Source organism: Leucoraja erinacea, chromosome 29, assembly GCF_028641065.1.
Source record: "Leucoraja erinacea ecotype New England chromosome 29, Leri_hhj_1, whole genome shotgun sequence".
Taxonomy (NCBI): domain Eukaryota; kingdom Metazoa; phylum Chordata; class Chondrichthyes; order Rajiformes; family Rajidae; genus Leucoraja; species Leucoraja erinaceus.
In genome coordinates this window covers 4,793,922-4,811,991 of record NC_073405.1, presented here as the reverse complement: position 1 = coordinate 4,811,991, position 18,070 = coordinate 4,793,922, and the positions used below count along the sequence as shown (strand labels likewise).

The 18,070-nt window shown below is 51.9% G+C and overlaps 2 protein-coding genes across 2 annotated transcripts; both read right to left on the bottom strand.

Moving 5' to 3' along the window:
* Positions 1–205: 205 nt before the first annotated feature.
* On the bottom strand, positions 206–3,951 carry sac3d1 (SAC3 domain containing 1). Its single transcript, XM_055658391.1, has 3 exons — positions 3,341–3,951; positions 2,882–3,242; positions 206–842 (listed from the first exon to the last, which is right to left on the bottom strand). Exons 1-3 carry the CDS (start codon positions 3,881–3,883, stop codon positions 358–360), a joined length of 1,389 nt encoding a protein of 462 aa, XP_055514366.1. The 5' UTR covers positions 3,884–3,951; the 3' UTR covers positions 206–357.
* A 3,809-nt stretch (positions 3,952–7,760) lies between these two features.
* LOC129711041 (uncharacterized) lies at positions 7,761–16,478 on the bottom strand. The gene is made up of 3 exons (XM_055658390.1): positions 16,435–16,478; positions 14,870–15,137; positions 7,761–11,235 (listed from the first exon to the last, which is right to left on the bottom strand). The coding sequence occupies exons 2-3, from the start codon at positions 15,117–15,119 to the stop codon at positions 8,240–8,242; spliced, it is 3,246 nt and encodes a 1,081-aa protein (XP_055514365.1). The 5' UTR covers positions 15,120–15,137; positions 16,435–16,478; the 3' UTR covers positions 7,761–8,239.
* Positions 16,479–18,070: the final 1,592 nt, after the last annotated feature.

Sequence of the window (18,070 nt, the reverse complement as noted above, 5' to 3'; positions counted from 1 at the left end):
ATGGACCTACACAACCTGTACCATTTTGGAGGGTGAGAGACATTCAGACAGCACCAGAGATGGTGCAGCTCCACTAGCTGCGCCACTGTGACACCCACTGTGCCATTTTTCATCTCAATGGCCATTTTCCAGGAGGGAGCATTGGCGTGCAGGGTGGTCCGTTTTATTAACATCACGCAACAAACATTAAAAGAAACAATAAAAGTTTACCTTAAAATATTTTTAACAAAACAATTTTTGTACAAAGAGAAGAAAGTACTGAGAAATCAAAAATTATGGGGAGAGCCATTTAAATTGACCTCTCCAGTCTCGGGGCTATCTGGATGGTGTTTAGGGCAGTAGGTGAGGAGAGCCCGTTCAGCGGTCGATTGATGGCATCTTGCACCCCTGGATGATGCTTGACCTCGTCCTGCCTCTCTGTTTTATCGTCACCAGTTCCAGCAATTCCGGTGCGGGCTGGATGTCGGGGTCGGGCTCCACGTAACTGCTCTTCTGGAAACACACCGAGTCCCCGTTCACCTGCTGCCCATGCCGCCGGCAGAGGTCGGCCGCTGTGTCCCCGGTGTCCACGGCCAGGATCTCTGCCAGGGCCTGCAGCGGGAAGCGGCAGTTGCAGCAGCTGTAACCGTGGCTGAAGGCGCGGAGGAGCCTGTGCCGCAGGGTGGCGATGTGCCGGTACACCGCGCAGCTCTCCACGAAGGGCAGGCTGCGCACCGCACGCAGGCAGCGCACGTAGTTGCCCTCTGTCAGCGCACGGTTAATGCCCAGTGCCGTCTGCATCTCCGGCGAGTCTTTGATGTGGGAGGGCAGCTGCAAGGCGTGATGGAGGGCTTGATCCGAACCTGTGGGGGGGACAGGCAGAGTCTGTGCTAACTGCATACAGAGGTAGCCAGGATACACATTCCCACTAACACCCTCTCCCTTTACCCCACACCTCCACCTCCACCCCTCCCACCCTATCCCCCTCTCCCTCACCTCTCCATCCCCACCCTACACACCCTTCCCTCCTCTCTCCCTTACCCCACCCCTCCCTCTCATTCTCTCTCTTCACAGATGCTGCCTGACCCACTGAGCATTTCCTGTTTTTATTTCAGTTGCCAACATTTGTAGATTTTTTTTATTTTTCACTTTCCACTGTCCCTGTGTTCCCCTCACTCCCCCCTTCACCGCACTCTTCCACCCCCACCTGCCTCCTCCACCACTTCCCTTCTCATCTACCCCTTCCACCCATCTCCATCTTGCTTGCCCACCGCCCACTCCCACATCCACCTCACACTCTCACCCCTCCCCATCAACTCCTCCATCCCATCACTCTCTCCAATCTACTCCCCACCCATTTTCCACCCCCATCCCTCCCCACCTCCCTCACCCACTCCATTCTATAGACTATAGGTGCAGGAGTAGGCCATTCGTCCTTTCGAGCCAGCACCGCCATTCAATGTGATCATGGCTGATCATCCCCAATCGGTACCCCGTTCCTGCCTTCTCCCCATATCCCCTCTCAGCTATTTTTAAGAGCCCTATCAAGCTCTCTCTTGAAAGCATCCAGAGAACCCGCCTCCACCGCCCTCTGAGGCAGAGAATTCCACAGGCTCACCACTCTCTGTGAGAAAAAGTGTTTCCTCGTCACCGTTCTAAATGGCTTACCCCTTATTCTTAAACCGTGACCCCTGGTTCTGGACTCCCCCAATATCGGGAACATGTTTCCTGCCTCTAGTGTGTCCAAACCCTTAACAATCTTATATGTTTCAATGAGATACCCTCTCATCCTTCTAAACTCCATAGTGTACAAGCTCAGCTGCTCCATTCTCTCAGCACATGACAGTCCCGCCATCCTGGGAATTAACCTTGTAAACCTACGCTGCACTCCCTCAAGCAAGAATGTCCTTCCTCAAATTAGGGGGCAAAAACTGTACACAATGCTCCAGGTGTGGTCTCACTAGGGCTCTGTGCAACTGCAGAAGGACCTCTTTGCTCCTATATTCGATCCTCTTGTTATAAAAGGCCAACAAACCATTCGCTTTCTTCACTGCCTGCTGTACCTGCATGCTTACTTTCATAGACTGATGAACAAGGACCTCCAGATCCCGTTGTACTTCCCCTTTTCCCAACTTGATGCCATTTAGATAGTAATCTGCCTTCCTGTTTTTGATACCAAAGTGGATAACCTCACATTTGTCCGCATTAAACTTCATCTGCCATTCATCTCCCTCCTCCACCCTCTCCCCCCCTACCATAGAAACATCGAAAATAGGTGCAGTAGGCCATTCGGCCCTTCGAGCCTGCACTGCCATTCAATATGATCATGGCTGATCATCCAACTCAGTATCCCGTACCTGCCTTCTCTCCATACCCCCTGATCCCTTTAGCCACAGGGGCCACATCTAACTCCCTCTTAAATATAGCCAATGAACTGGCCTCAACTACCTTCTGTGGCAGAGAATTCCAGAGACTCACTACTCTCTGTGTGAAAAATGTTTTCCTCATCTCGGTCCTAAAAGATTTTCCCCTTGCCCCTTATCCTTAAACTGTGACCCAGGAAGATTGTCCTGGACTTCCCCAACATCAGCTTAAGGAACAATCTTTCCTGCTTTTTCTAGCCTGAATCCAACCCCAGAGGGTAGTTAAGAATTTTGTAAGTTTCTATAAGATCCCCCCTCAATCTTCTAAATTCTAGCGAATACAAGCCGAGTCTATCCAGTCTTTCTTCATATGAAAGTCCTGACATCCCAGGAATCAGTCTGGTGAACCTTCTCTGTACTCCCTCTATGGCAAGAATGTCTTTCCTCAGATTAGGAGACCAAAACTGTCCCAGTCCCATATTTCTCCCCCACCCTCACCCCATCTCCCCCTCACTCCCAGTCCCTGCCCCATCACATACCCAGGTCGTAGAGCAGCGCCAGGGCCTGGAACTCGGCCTGGTTCTCGTACACGTCCCGGCCCTGGCTGTAGGCGGCCAGCAGGCGGCTGAAGCACTCGCGGACCTGGGCCTCGACGGAGCCGGGCTGGCTGTGCCGGGGACGGGGTGAGGGCGGCGGGCGTCCGAGCCAGAGTTGCCCGCAGAGCAGGAAGCGGAGGCTGTGCTCCAGGATGGTGGCGGCCGGGCGGCCCCCGAGGCGCTGGGACACCATGTCCTGGCGGACGCTGCGCAGCCGGTCCATCACGAACTCGTGGACAAGGGGCCAGGGCTCGGGCAGAACTCCAGCCCCCGGCTCGGCTGCGGCCTTGACCCAGGCCCCGACCTCATCCCCGGGCTCGTCCCTGACTCCAGCCCAGGCTCGGCTCCTCCGACCTCATCCCCGGGCTCGGCCCCGACTCCAGCCCCAGGCTCGGCCCCGACCTCATCCCCGGGCTCGTCCCTGACTCCAGTCCAGGCCCCGACCTCATCCCCGGGCTCGGCCCCGACTCCAGCCTCGGGCTCGGCCCCGACCTCATCCTCGGGCTCGGCCCCGACCTCATCCCCGGGCTCGGCCCCGACCTCATCCCCGGGCTCGGCCCCGGCTCCAGCCCAGGCCCCGACCTCATCCCCGGGCTCGGCCCCGACTCCAGCCCGGGGCTCGGCTCCAGTCCAGGCCCCGACCTCATCCCCGGGCTCGGTCCCGACTCCAGCCCAGGCCCCGACCTCATCCCCGGGCTCGGCCCCGACTCCAGCCCGGGGCTCGGCCCGCGGCACCACCCTCGCCACCAGGTGCCGCACGGTCCGCAGCAACACGTCTGGCGGCCTCAGCTGGTCTGGAGCCGCCGCCTCGCTGCCCGCCGCCGGCCGCCGCCACTCCTTGACCGCGGCGCCGGTAGCGACCTCCAGCCGGTGTAGCCGCGCCTGGCCCTGCCGCTCACAGCGCTCCCTCTCCGGGCACATCCCGGGGCAACGCGCGGCCCGCATCCCCCTTCGGCCCGGCGGCTGCGGGCGGACCTGTGGCTGTTGCCGCCGCCTCACAGCGCCAGAGACCGGGTTCGATCCCGACTCCCCCGCCCCGGGCGCCTGTCTGTACGGAGTTTGTATTCTCCCTGTGGCCCGCGTGGGTTTTCTCCGGGTGCTCCGGTTCCCTGTCACACTCCAAAGACGTGCGGGTTTGTCCTCACTGTTTCATAGAGGAAGGGGACTTAACTTTCTGGTGCCTTTCCCCACCTTGGAAATTGCTCTGGGGCAACGTTTGTGTTGAACTCTATAGGGAGGTTGCACGAAAGGTCACTGGGTCATAGGGCTCAAAGCACGGAGCCACTAAATCCAACTGGAAGACATCCGTCACTGCCGGTATATGTTATTAATGCTAGAAACGCGTGCTTTCCTACCTGTTAAAAACCGACAAAATGTTGCATTTTTGCGCTGAAAAAAATTGTGGGAGTCGGGGTAAGTGTGAGAGACATGTACCCAACTTTAGAATTCCAAACGTGAAGCGAAATGAAGGTAAAGAGAAGCGAGAACTGAAGGGTCTACAGCAGCTAAAGTGCTTAGTAAACATTGAAAATATTGGGAATTATCGCGTTTTCTCGCTGCATTTCATCAAGTAAGGCATTATTTGTGTTTTTCTTGATTCCTTTGTAAATTTTTCTTCAGATGCGTTTTCATTTTGTTTGTAAAAACCCACGAGAACCATGGGCGATTAAAAAAAATTACAGCCAGATTTATCACTTCTGAAACTTTTTAGATGCCAAAGGAATCAAGGAAAAACACAAACAATGCCTTACTTGATGAAATGCAGTGAGCAAACGGCCAATGTTCGCCAAGCACTCTGGCTGTTGTTGTCCCTTCAGCTCTCGTTTCTATCTGCCGTCATTTCTCCTCACTTTTGGAATTGTGAAGTAGGCTAAATGTCTCAAACGCTTATCCTGATTTCCATAATTATTTACAGCGCAAAAATTGACAATTTCAGCGGGTTTTAACGGGCCCGCTACGCTGGAAACAATGGTCAGTGCCTCCCTGCAGTTCATCGCGTGTAATCCATTTGGAGTAGCCTAGCAACAGTACGGGTCATGGGTCGTGACCCGACTGCCGTGAAACCTCCCTATAATGTTTGTGTCCATTTTTTACATTTTATTTTAACCTTTTTCTATGGTTTGTATGGAAACTTATCTATTTTATGTAAAGCACTTTGGTGTTAATGCGAGTTGACTTAAAATGTGCTATATAAATAAAACTTACTTACAGTGTGTGTGTGTGAGTGTGTGGGATAGTGCCAGTGGACAGGATGGTCGCTGTAACTCAAATTAAATCTAAACCTAGAGGGAAGATGATGGAGTAACTCAGCGGGACAGGCAGCACCTCTGGAGATAAGGGATTCCTTCTACACACTAGAACTAGACTGAGTTGGATGATCAGCCATGATCATATTGAATGGCAGTGCAGGCTCGAAGGGCCGAATGGCCTACTGCTGCACCTATTTTCTATGTTTCTAGACGGGGCTGGAAGTTTCCCAAAGCCAATGTTTGATCAAGCCTCTGCCTTCACCCTCCTGTGGCAGCGGCAGGAATGGCTACCCCGATCTCTTTTTACCTATTCCCACCTTCTCACATACGCCGGGCAAGAGTTGACAAAAAGGTTCTGACTGTATCCAAGGACTCTCATCATTTGTATCAGGTCTCCCCTCAGCCTCTGACACTCTAACGAAAACAATCTTAATTTGTCCAGCCTTCTGCGTGCAGCTAATATCCACTAATCCCAGTGAAATTCTGGTAAACATCTTCTGCACCTTCTCCAAAGTCACCACATCCTTCCGGTAATGTGGCGACCAGATCTGCACACATGCTCCAAATGTAGCCCAACCAAAGTTCCCATAAAGCTGCAACATGATTTCCTGACTCTTCAACTCAACTCTTATAAATGCCCCAACAGCTGAAGAAAAGCATTCCATATGTTTTCCTTACCACTTTACAAGTTTCCACTTTCAGGGAGTTATGGACTTGGGCCCCAAGATCCCTTTGTATATCAATGCTGTCATCAGCCAGAATAAAACCCTCCAAACGTCACAGTGAATCGCATGCTTCTTAATCTTCTGGATGCGCCTACCATGAGGGACTTTATCTAATGCATTTTAGAGTATTTCCCTTGCGTTGATTTTCACCCAATCCTGCGATCCTTCACAGTGGGAATTCTCCACTGCCTCAGTCTCTCAACGGTTCAAATAAGACTTTTAGCGGGGGGGGGGGGGGGGGGGGGAAGAAACTGCTGGAGAAACTCAGGTGGAATCTCTTGCAATCTCTTGCCTTTGATGCAGCCAAAATATCCCAAGATGTTTCATGGGAGCGGTTAGGGCGGCACAGTGGCGCAACGGTAGAGTTGCCACCTTACAGCGCTTGCAGCGCCAGAGACCCGGGTTCGATCCCAACTATGGGTGCAGTCTGTATGGAGATTGTACCTTCTCCCTGTGGTTGCCCAGGTTTTCTCCGAGATCTTCGATTTTCTCCCACATTCCAAAGAAGTACAGGTTTGTAGGTTAATTAGCTTAGTACAAACGTAAATTGTCCCTAGTGTGTGTAGGATAGTGTTAATGTGCGGGGATCGCTGGTCGGTGCGGACTCGGTATCTCTAGACTAAACTAAACAAATGAGCAACCAAGCTTGGGACTGAGGCAGCTAAAGAGATATTGAGTCCATTGATAAAAACGATGGGGTTAAAGGGGCCATCTTAAAGGAGGAAGAAATCAGAGAGAGGAGGGAAATCCCAAAATGTAAGGCCCGTGTCACCAATTTTACTTTATACACAACAGGTGCTGTAGGCAAATTGGCCCTTCGAGCCAGCACCACCATTCACCGTGATCATGGCGGATCATCCACATTCAGTAGAGATACAGCGTGGAAACATGCCCTTCAGCCCACCGAATCCGTGCCGGCCCCGTACACTAACACTATGCCACACACAAGGGACAATTTACCGAAGCCAATTAACCTACAAACTTGTACGTTTTAGGAGTGTGGGAGGAAACTGGAGAAAACACACGTGATCACAGGGAGAACATACAAACTCAGTACAGACAGCACCTATAGTCAGGATCGAACCTGGGTCTCTGGCGCTGTCAGGCAGCAACTCTACCGCTGCACCACTGTGCTGCTCTATTTGGAGCTCGAAATGGTTAAATCTGATTAAAAAAAAATTATAGGGCTCTCTACAATAGAGGAGCATAACCAAGGACCAGTCTCACCCCGGCCACTCCCTCTTCTCCCCTCTCCCATTGAACAAAATATATAGAAGTGTGCAAACGCACACCTCTGGATTCAGGGACAGTTTCTTCCCAGCTGTGATCAGGCTAACAACAACTAGAGAGTAGTCCAGAACTATTTACCTCATTGGTGACCCTCAGACTATCTTTAATCTGACTTTAATAGCTTTATCTTGCACAAAATGTTATTCCCATTTTTCCCTTTATCATGTATCTGTACACTGTGGATGGTCGATTGTAATCATGTATAGTCTTTCGCCTGACTGGATAGCACGCAACAAAGCTTTTCACTGTACCTCAGTACACGTGACAATAAACTAAACTCGACGAGCTGTCGGAGGAGGTAGTTGAGGCAGGTACTGTCACAACTTTTAAGAAACAATTAGACAGGTACATGGGTAGAAGGGTGAGTTTAGAAAGATGAGAGGGTATCTCATTGAAACATATAAGATTGTTAAGGGCTTGGACACACTAGAGGCAGGAAACATGTTCCCGATGTTGGGGGAGTCCAAAACCAGGGGCCACAGATTAAGAATAAGGAGTAAGCCATTTAGAACGGAGACGAGGAAACACTTTTTCTCACAGAGAGTGGTGAGTTTGTGGAATTCTCTGCCTCAGGGGGGCGGTGGAGGCAGGTTCTCTGGATGCTTTCAAGAGAGAGCTAGATAGGGCTCTTAAAAATAGCGGAGTCAGGGGATATGGGGAGAAGGCAGGAACGGGGTACTGATTGGGGATGATCAGCCATGATCACATTGAATGGCGGTGCTGGCTCGAAGGGCCGAATGGCCTACTCCTGCACCTATTGTCTATTGATAGGACAAGTTTCGAAGGATATGGGCCAAACGCAGGCAGGTGGGACGAGTGTAGATGGGACATGGTGGTCGGTGTGGGCAAGTTGGACTGAAGGGCCTGTTTCCACGCTGTATGAGCTACAACCCGGAGTCCACCTGGACAAAGACAAGTTGACCACCGAGGCTTTGTATTTATTTGTTTATTCCAAATGCTGTTTTGTTAAACTTGCATTGCTATCTCTAGAAAGGAATAAAGTACTAAGAGAGGCCCCGCCTCTTCCCCCCTTCACTCTAAACCTCTCCCCAGTTGCACCTTTGCGATTGGTAGACACTCTCATATTGTAGCACGGGGGTGGGCGAGTAGACTTCGACAGGAGGGGGATCCTCTCGGCTGGCTATGTCCGCCCCGCAGCTGCCAGGACTGCCCACGATCACACTGACCGGCGAGTCCAGCCAGTCGTCGCCCGAGTCCGGCTCACTCTCGCTGTAGTCGCTGTGTGATATCTCCTCCAGGAAGATCTCTGGGTACTCCGAGTCCTGCCAGTGCCCGTCCTGCGCCTCGTTCAGCTCATCCGTTGCATTCACACCCATACCATCTGTTAAAAACTTTCTAATCTGGTAGCCCCGGTAGGCGGCTTGGATAATCACGGCGGCCTCGGCCTGTTTGCGGATCTGTGCCCGGGTCTGGTAGCCCTTCCAGGCGGCCTGGATCATCAGCGCCGCTTTCACCTCCTCCTGGTAGCGTTTGCGCGTTTGCAGGGACCTCTTTTGGCATTCCTGGTGCTGCTGCTTGAAGTGGCCGCACTTGGTCCAAATCTTACTCGAGACTATCTCGTTGCCGTACGGCGACATCCCGGCCAGGTTGCTCCGAGATGCGGACACGATCGGCCTGGGGATGTCCACGCACATGTTGCCGTCGGTTAAGGTCATTCCCAGCGAGGGCGCGGCTCGGTGGCGCAGCGAAATATTGGAGTGAGTGGACACCAGCTTAACATCTGCCGGAGATGTCTCCTCGCGTCCCCGATCCGTGTCTCCATCGGGGAGATGGTGCAGGAGCGGTTTGCAGTAAACGCCTCTCTGGCTTTCACGACGCCGCCTGGCCTGAGGGTGAGTGGCGCACAGCTCCACCTGGACCCCGGGGTCCGACTCCTTGCGCGTTAAAGAGGCGCCGTCCATGTCCGCGCCGTTGCACATGCCCCGTGGACCACCCTTGGTTGGGCCCGCTGGCCCCAAGGGAAAGGGTTTGCTTGGTAACCCGTAGGCCGAGACCGGCTGCATCGACGTGGCAATCTCCAACTGTTTGGCTTTGTTGATGAAATTGGACAGAGTCGAGGGCTGCTCGGCCAGACAGCTGGTGTATTTAATCAGTTTCCTGTTGCTCACGGGGCTGCTGGATGAAGAGGCCACCATGTACTCTGATTTGGTGACTCGGAGAACAGAATCCACGGGCCATTGAGAGTAGGAACTGATACTTTTGTTCAACGGGTAGAAGCCTTCATCTTCCATGTCTATATTTGTGCCATAACTGTAGCGGGGTCGCCTCGAGTTGGGGGGTCTATTTCCTTGACTGTTCTCCCGTTTCTCTGCCTCGGGTGGGCCGACCCCGTGTTTTGCTTCGGGCTGGAGCTCCGGCGAGACCCTCTTGCCCCAGCTATCGAGGCCCTTCACGGCGTTGCCCTCGCCGTTACTCGCCGCGGCGGTCCCACTGTCCTGAACTTTGCACGACTCTGGAGAAGCGCTGGCGGCCACCGCGCCCTTGTTGTCCCTGGAGCTTTTCCTCGCTTTTCTCGCCAGCTGCTCGGGCTGCAGAGGGACGTCCCCGACTCCGCTGGGCATCTGCTCGGCGGCCGGGGGAGGCTTGGGGTGGTGCGTCTTGGACGGCGCGGCGAGGTCGGGCTCCGCGCTCCCCTGCAAGCCTTGGTCGGGCTGAAGGCCGCTCTGATCCTTCGCCGCCGCCGCCTCCTCCTCGCCGTTGGCCTGCTGCTGCTCCTTGGGCAAGCTGCTCTTGTGGTGCTTCAGATGCTTCCGCCTCACCTCGGGGCTGATGACGTTACTCATCACCGTGTACTCCATCTTCTGCGAGGTTCTCAGGTTAGGCTCGGCGGGCATGCAGTGGGGACCAGCGCGTTTCTCCAAATCGCCCCTGGTCTCTCCTTTCTCCAAGCTGGCCCGATAGCTGTACTTGGGGCGGCGCGACGAGGGGTTGATGGAGGAGCTTTCCGACACGTCCCTGTCCTCCGACGAGGTCATCTTGTGCTTCTCCGGCCCACCCTGCCTGCACTCTGGGGGGTCTCCCGGGAGAGAGATCTCCCAGCGGTCGTCAGCCTTCTCCCCGCCGCCCTTGCTATCCCTCTCCCCCCTGTGGGCGATGATGCACCCTTTATCTTCCCGCGACCTCCCCCGGGTGCCCACCACCTCTGCCGCCCCCCTGTCGCCGGGGGCGTCTGAGACCACCTTCACCTTGTCATCGTCTCGACCATCCGCCATCTCCTCCTCGGCGGCGCGGACCGTGTGCGCGCTGTTGCCAGTCCCACTGTCCTCCTTAGCGCTGCTCCTTCTCGACCTCCTCTTGTGCTCTCCCGGTGCCCGGCTGTCCTGGTGCGGGGTCGGGGCGAACATCTTGGTCTCCAGGGATGGCGGAGCCAGCTCGGACATGTAGAGGTGGACGTTGGGACTCTGCCGACTCTCCGACCGCTTCCTATTCGAGTCCCTGGCCTCGGAGCGCGGCGTCTTGTCCGCGCCGCGATGCTTGCTGTGATTCCCTTTGGGCTCGGCGCTGGAGAGCAGGATCTGGGCCGTGTGGTAACTGGGCTCCGTCAGGGACTCCGGCGACGGGTACCGTTTCCTCTCGTGGTGGTGATGTTTCTCCACTCCATCTTCCTTCTCCATGCTCTCCCGATAGCTGTACTTGGGTCGGCACAGCGGGGGGCTGATGTAGGGGTCCACCCAGCTCTCCCTCTCCTCCGACGCCGGCCTGATGTTCTCCGACCCTCCCTTCCTCGACTCCGGGTGCGCCCCGGGGTGAGACCCCTTGTCCGACCGATCTAGGAGCTTCTCGCCGCCGGCCTTGCTGTCCCTCTCGCCCCTGTGCTGGGTGTGAGCCGAGCCGTGCCTCTCCTCCCGCGACCTCCCCTTCGACCCCGAGTCGACTGTTGTCCCTCTATTATAAGCCACGCCAGATCGGATGGACTTCCCCGATTTCTCATCCTTGATGATCAGGTTGTCCTCGCCGCAACTTAGTGGAGTTTGCGTGATGATCACCGAATTACCATGGTCCATTAGTTGCCCTATAACACACACGCAGCATCCCGTTAGCAAGTGTTATTCAAGTCGTCTAAACACACCCCTGTCCCACGGTACGAGTTCATTCCAAGAGCTCTCGCGAGTTTGCCCCGATTCGAACCCGGAGATTTACGGTAATGGCCACTCGTCGGTACTCGGGGCTCTCGTGGAGATTTTTCAACACGTTGAAAAATCTTCACGAGTCTTCCCGTGCTTACCTGCCGTTAGCGAGTCTTCCCGAGTACCTGCCGTTAGCGCTAAGAGACGTCCCCGAGCTCCGACGTACCAGCTACGTTCATTCTCCGTGCTTACCACGAGTTTGATTTTTTTTTTAACTCGTGAGAGCTCTTGGAATGAACTCGTACCGTGGGACAGGGCTACAGCATCTGTGGAGAGAAGGAATGGGCGACGTCTGAAGAAGGGTCTCCATCCGAAACGTCACCAATTCCTTCTCTCCAGAGATGCTGCCCATCCCGCTGAGTGAGTCCAGCTGTTTGTGTCTATCTTCGGTTTAAACCAGCATCTGCAGTTCCTTCTTACACAGAACACAAGGCGATATCTTCTAACCCAATTAAAGATTAAAGGGCCGAATTCCACCAGAGGTCACAGCCTCAGAATAAAAGGATGGACTTTAGAAAGGAGATGAGGAAGAATTTCTTTTGTCAGAGGGCGGTGAATCTGTGGAATTCATTGCCACAGACGGCTGTGAAGGCCAATTGATACTTTTTTAAGGTGGAGATTGACAGATAAGTACGGGTGTCAGGGGTTGTGGGGAGAAGTCAGGAGAATGGAATTGAGGGGGAAAGATACATGATCCATGATTGAACGGCGGAGTAGACCCGATGGGCCGAATGGCCTAATGCTGCTCCTTTAACTTACCAATTTGAGGCCAATAGTAATGTCATATATTGCCGAAATTAACGGTGGTAATATTGGGAAAAGTTACTGTAGACTAAAATGATACCTCCCTAAAAGTAGGTTTTTAGGTCGATAGGGCGGTGAAGAGAGATCCAGCGTGGAAACAGGCCCTTCTGCCCACCGAGTCCTTGCCAACCAGCGATCACCCGTACACTAGTTCTTTTTTCCCCCAATATCGTATCCTGCACACTGGAGGTAATTGGCCGAGACCCATTAACTTACAAACCTACACGTCTTTGGAATGTGGGAGGAAATCGGAGCATCTGGAGCAACTCACACAGTCACTGGGAGAACGTATAATGTCCATACAGGCAGCGCCAGTGGTCAGGACCGAATCCACGTCACTGGCATCGTTGCGCCACTGGACTGTTCAGCGCTGTTGAATTGCTTCCTGATCGTCCCCGTCCCCCTCCCCAGTGTCCCATCCCTGTCCGGGGGTGACCGGAGATGTCTGGGGTGACCGTGGACTGACGGGACACCGGCCCGGAGCAGTGGCGGCACAAGGCACCATGGGCAGCGCGGAGAAGAAGGGCTAACTTCACTGCTCCGTGGTGGTGTCCCGTCAGTCCAGGGTCACCCCGGACATCTCCGGCTGCCCCCGGACACGGATGGGACACTCGGGAGGGGACGGGGACGGTCCAGTAGCAATTCAAATATGCTTGCAACGCCGGAGACCCGGGTTCGATCCTGACTGCGGATGAAACGCAGGTCTGTAATGCTTATCGCGAGTGACCTTGGACGAATCGAACGAATCCTTGCGTTTTTCAGAATACCAACCTCACTTATTGTGTTCAGCTGTGATCTCCCTGCTATGGAAATGGTGTCTTTAGCTGGAGAGAAGGCAGAGACTTACAAAGGGTGTTGCCAGGACTTGATGGTCTGGGCTATAGGGAGAGGTTAAGCAGGCTAGGACTGTGGATTGAAGGAGGTTGAAGGGTGATCTTATAGAAGTGTGTAAAATAATGCCAGGAATAGATAGGGCGAATGCGTAGTCTTATTTCTCAAGGTAGGGCTTTCTCAGAACTAGAGGGTTTACGGTTAAGGTGAGAGGGGAGATATTTAATAGGAATTAGAGGGGAAACTTTTTTACACATAGGGTTGTGGGTAAATGGAACGAGCTGCCAGAGGAAGTAGTTGACGCAGCTACGATAAGATTTTAAAGACACTCAGACAGGTACATGGATAGGTAAGGTTTGGAGCAATAGGGGCCAAAGGCAGGCAAATGGGACTAGCCTGGATGGGACATTTTGTTGGCATGGACCTGTTGGGCTGAAGGGCCTGGTTCCACGCTCCATGACTTTGTGACTATCTATCTAAGCTTGGGAGCCTTCAATAACATCTCTGCCAGTAATGCACCCTCGGAGATCCATTACTTAATATACAAACTCGGTTTGAGCTCCCTGGTTAGATTCCAGTCATAATGGTATTTGTTGCTGTCTGTTAATCCTAAAATAAAACCCACAAACTTCTAAATAGATTCCAGGCAGGATGTACCATCAGGAGGTAAGTTAGATGATAGGTCCCTCAGGCCCCGATTTCGATCGCAGCCTTTAACTTACCTGTAAGTGTCAGATTATTCCAGAACTAACTCCTAAAATTTGATCCAAGTATAACTCATTCCTGTGTAAGAAGGAACTGCAGATGCTGGTTTACACCAAAGATAGACACAAAATGCTGGGGTAACTCAGCGGGACAGGCAGCATATCTCTGGGTAGAAGGAATGGGTGACGTTTCGGGTCGAGACCCTTCCTCAGACTGAAAGTTACAGGAGAGATCTAGACAATAGATAATAGGTGCACTTGGCTCTTCGAGCCAGCACCGCCATTCAATGTGATCATGGCTGATCATCCCCAATCTGGAGATTGAGAGGGGATCTTATAAAAACTTACAAAATTCTTAAGGGGTTGGACAGGCTAGATGCAGGAAGATTGTTCCCGATGTTAGGGAAGTCCAGGACAAGGGGTCACAGCTTAAGGATAAGGGGGAAATCCTTTAAAACTGAGATGAGAAGAACTTTTTTCACACAGAGAGTGGTGAATCTCTGGAACTCTCTGCCACAGAGGGTAGTTAAGGCCAGTTCATTGGCTATATTTAAGAGGGAGTTAGATGTGGCCCTTGTGGCTAAGGGAATCAGGGGGTATGGAGAGAAGGCAGGTACGGGATACTGAGTTGGATGATCAGCCATGATCATATTGAATGGCGGTGCAGGCTCGAAGGGCCGAATGGCCTACTCCTACACCTAATTTCTATGTTTCTATGTAAACAGTACCCCGTTCCTGCCTTCTCCCCATATCCCCTGACTCCGCTATTTTTTAAGAGCCCTATCTAGCTCTCTCTTGGAAGCATCCAGAGAACCTGCCTCCACCGCCCTCCGAGGCAAAGAATTCCACAGACTCATCACTCTCTGTGAGAAAAAGTGAAATAAAAGTGAAAAAGAGAAATATAGACGATGAAGTAGAGAGATAAAAAACGAATGAAAGATGTGCAAAAGAAAGTAATGATCTTAAAGGAAACAGACCATAATCTCAAAGGCCTTTTATAAACGTCACCCATTCCTTCCCTCCAGAGATGCTGCCTGTCCCGCTGAGTTACCCCAGCGTTTTGTGTCTATCACAACTCATTCCTAGTTCCTATTTAAAATCCCTTTGAGCCCCACAGATAAATATTACACTATAACATTCCAAATTTTGCAATATCATTATTTTTTGGGGGAAAGTATACCTTCATAGTCAATCCTTTTAAATTCTTCATCTTTCTTGTCTATTTGGACCTCCTCTCCAATCGCTCGTCTCTGGATATGCTCTTCCCTCTCCCTGCCTTCCTTCCTTTCCGCCTTCCTGCTCTCTTTGTGCTTGCTTCTCCGCCGTTCTCTATCTCTGTCCTTCTCTTTGTCTCTTTTCCGTTCCTTTTCTTCAATCCTTTTGTCGTCTATTTTCTCTGCACATATTTCCACAAATTGCTCTTCTTCCATCTTGCTTTGCGAAGTGTTCTTCTCCATGGCAAAGAGAAATTCAGATCATTCTTAAGAGTGCTACACAGCATCTAAATCAGTCATTATTAACGTGTCATTGAAACATTAGAAAATAGGCGCAGGAGGAGGCCATTCGGCCCTTCGAGCCAGCACCGGCATTCATTGTGATCATGGCTAATCGTCCCCTATCAATAACCCGTGCCTGCCTGCCTTCTCCCCATATCCCTTAACTCCACTAGCCCCTAGAGCTCTATCTAACTCTCTCTTAAATCCATCCAGTGACTTGGCCTCCACTGTGCTCTGTGGCAGGGAATTCCATGAATTCACAACTCTCTGGGTGAAAAAGTTTTTTCTCACCTCAGTCTTAAGAACAAGGGGTCACAGTTTAAGGATAAAGGGGAAATCTTTTAGGACTGAGAAGAGAAAAGCATTTTTTACACAGAGAGTGGTGAATCTCTGGAATTCTCTGCCACAGAATGTAGTTGAGGTCAGTTCATTGGCTATATTTAAGAGGGAGTTAGATGTGGCCCTTGTGGCTAAAGGGATCAGGGGGTATGGAGAGAAAGCAGGTACAGGATACTGAGTTGGATGATCAGCCATGGTCATATTGAATGGCGGTGCAGGCTCGAAGGGCCGAATGGCCTACTCCTGCACCTATTTTCTATGTTTCTATGTTTCTAAATGACCTCCCCTTTATTCTAAGAATAGTGTCAGTTTACACCCGTTTATATCAGGGCGGAGATGCTGATCTCCTCTCAGCTCTTCAGAACACCCTCAATAGACAACGATGAGACGGGGGATTGGATGCCCCAACCTCTCCTTTTCTGGCGTGGAACTGCAGATGCCGGTTTATACCGAAAATAGACACAGTGTGCTGCAGTACCTCAGCGGGTCAGGCAGCATCTCTGGAGAAAAAGGATGGATGAAGCTTCGGAGTGGAACCCTTCTTCCTATCCTAACCCTAAGCCTAATCCAAGGTACAATCGGGACGAAACGTTGCCTATTTCCTTCGCTCCATAGATGCTGCTGCACCCGCTGAGTTTCTCCGGCATTTTTGTGCACCTTCGATTTTCCAGCATCTGCAGTTCCTTCTTAAACACCAAGCCAAATCCAGTCTGAAGAAGGGTCCCCCACCCGAGAAACATCACCCATCCTGTTTCTCCAGAGATGCTGCCTGGCCCGTTGAGTTACTCCAGCACTCTCTGTGTCCAGTTCTTTGCTCTGGGTCTGTTAACAGCCATTGGTGTAACATCCATTGAAAGCAGCAAGCTAAAAAAATCTGAAGAAGGGTCTCCACACCCAACTAATCACCTACCTCTGTTTTCCAGTGATGCTGCCTCCTGACCCGCTGAGTTACCTCCAAGCACTTTGCTCAACTTTTAGCAGGAATGATGTATCAGTTTTAACACTAAAGATCCGCCCATGCTATTTTGCAGCAGATGGCTAGAGATTGGAGCAGATGACTAAAGGTCTGGTCAGTCAATTAGACCTGAAAGGCGGAAGATGGATAGATTTAGGGAGGGAATTTCAGAGTTCAGGGCTTCGGCTAACCAGGGCAGAAATGTTTGCGGTTTGGAGGATACCCCTGTGAGAGGGATGGTTGAGGCTATGAAGGGATTTGAACATATGACAGACATAAGTTTGGTGTGATACAGTGTGGAAACAGGCCCTTCAACCCAACTTGCCCACACCGGCCAACATGTCCCAGCTACACCAGTCCCGCCTGCCTGCGCTTAGTCCATATCTCTCCAAACCTGTCCCATCCATGTACCTGTCTAACTGTTCCTTAAATGCTGGGATAGTCCCAGACTCAACTACCTCCTCTGGCAGCTTGTCCCATACACCCCACCACCCTTTGTGCGAAAAAGTTACCGCAAAGATTCCTATTAAATCTTTTCCCCTTCACCTTGAACCTATGTCCTCTGGTCCTCGAGTCCCCTACTCTGGGCAAGAGACTCTGTGCATCTACCCTATCTATTCCTCTCATGATTTTATACACCTCTATAAGATCACCCCCTCATCGTCCTGCGCTGCAAGGAATAGAGACCCACCCTCCTACTCAACCTCTCCCTATAGCTCAGACCTCTCTAGTCCTGGCAACACCCTTGTAAATCTCCTCTGAACCCTTTCAAGCTTGACAATATCTTTCCTACCCAGAACTGAACACAATATTTCTAAATGTGGCCCTCACCAACGTCTTGTACAACTGCAACATGACCTCCCAACTATTAAACTGCTTCATAGAAAATAAAACTAAATAAATAAGATGGGCATATTGAGAAAGGATAAGCTAAATAAAAGAATAAAGAACGGTGAAAGCATGGGAGAGGACCAAGAGGGTATAATGAGGTTCAAAGTCGATCAGCAGTCGAAGGTATTAAAGCAGATGTCCCAGGACTCCGATAGAAGGGGAATGATAGGGGGGAGGGGGGGGGGGGGGGGGGGGGGGGGGTTTAGGGATGGGTAATAATACAGAGAGAGATAGAAACTCTTCTGCATTGCTTGGGGAATGTTGGACTGGGCAGAGTCTAAGAATTACAGCAGACATTAAAACAAGAAACTGTAGATGCTGAATATTTTAAAGGGAAACTGGAAATACTCTATGTGTTAGTTTTTAGTCTTAGAGATACAGCATGGAAACAGGCCCATCGGCCCACCAGCACGTGCCGACCAGCGATCACCCCATACACTAGCACTATGCAACACATTAGGGGCAATTTACAGAAGCCAATTAACCTAAAAACATGTACGTCTTTGGAAAGTGGGAATTGGAAACCTGGGCACCTGGAGAAAGCCCATGTGGTCAGGTACAAAACCCGTACAGACAGCACCCGTGGTCAGGATCGAACCCGGGGTATCTGGCGCTGCGCCACTATGCCGCTCCTTGTGTTCCCCACAAGATCCCAGTATCTGCAGTTCCCTGGTGGCCACACTTCCAAGCTGGGAATACT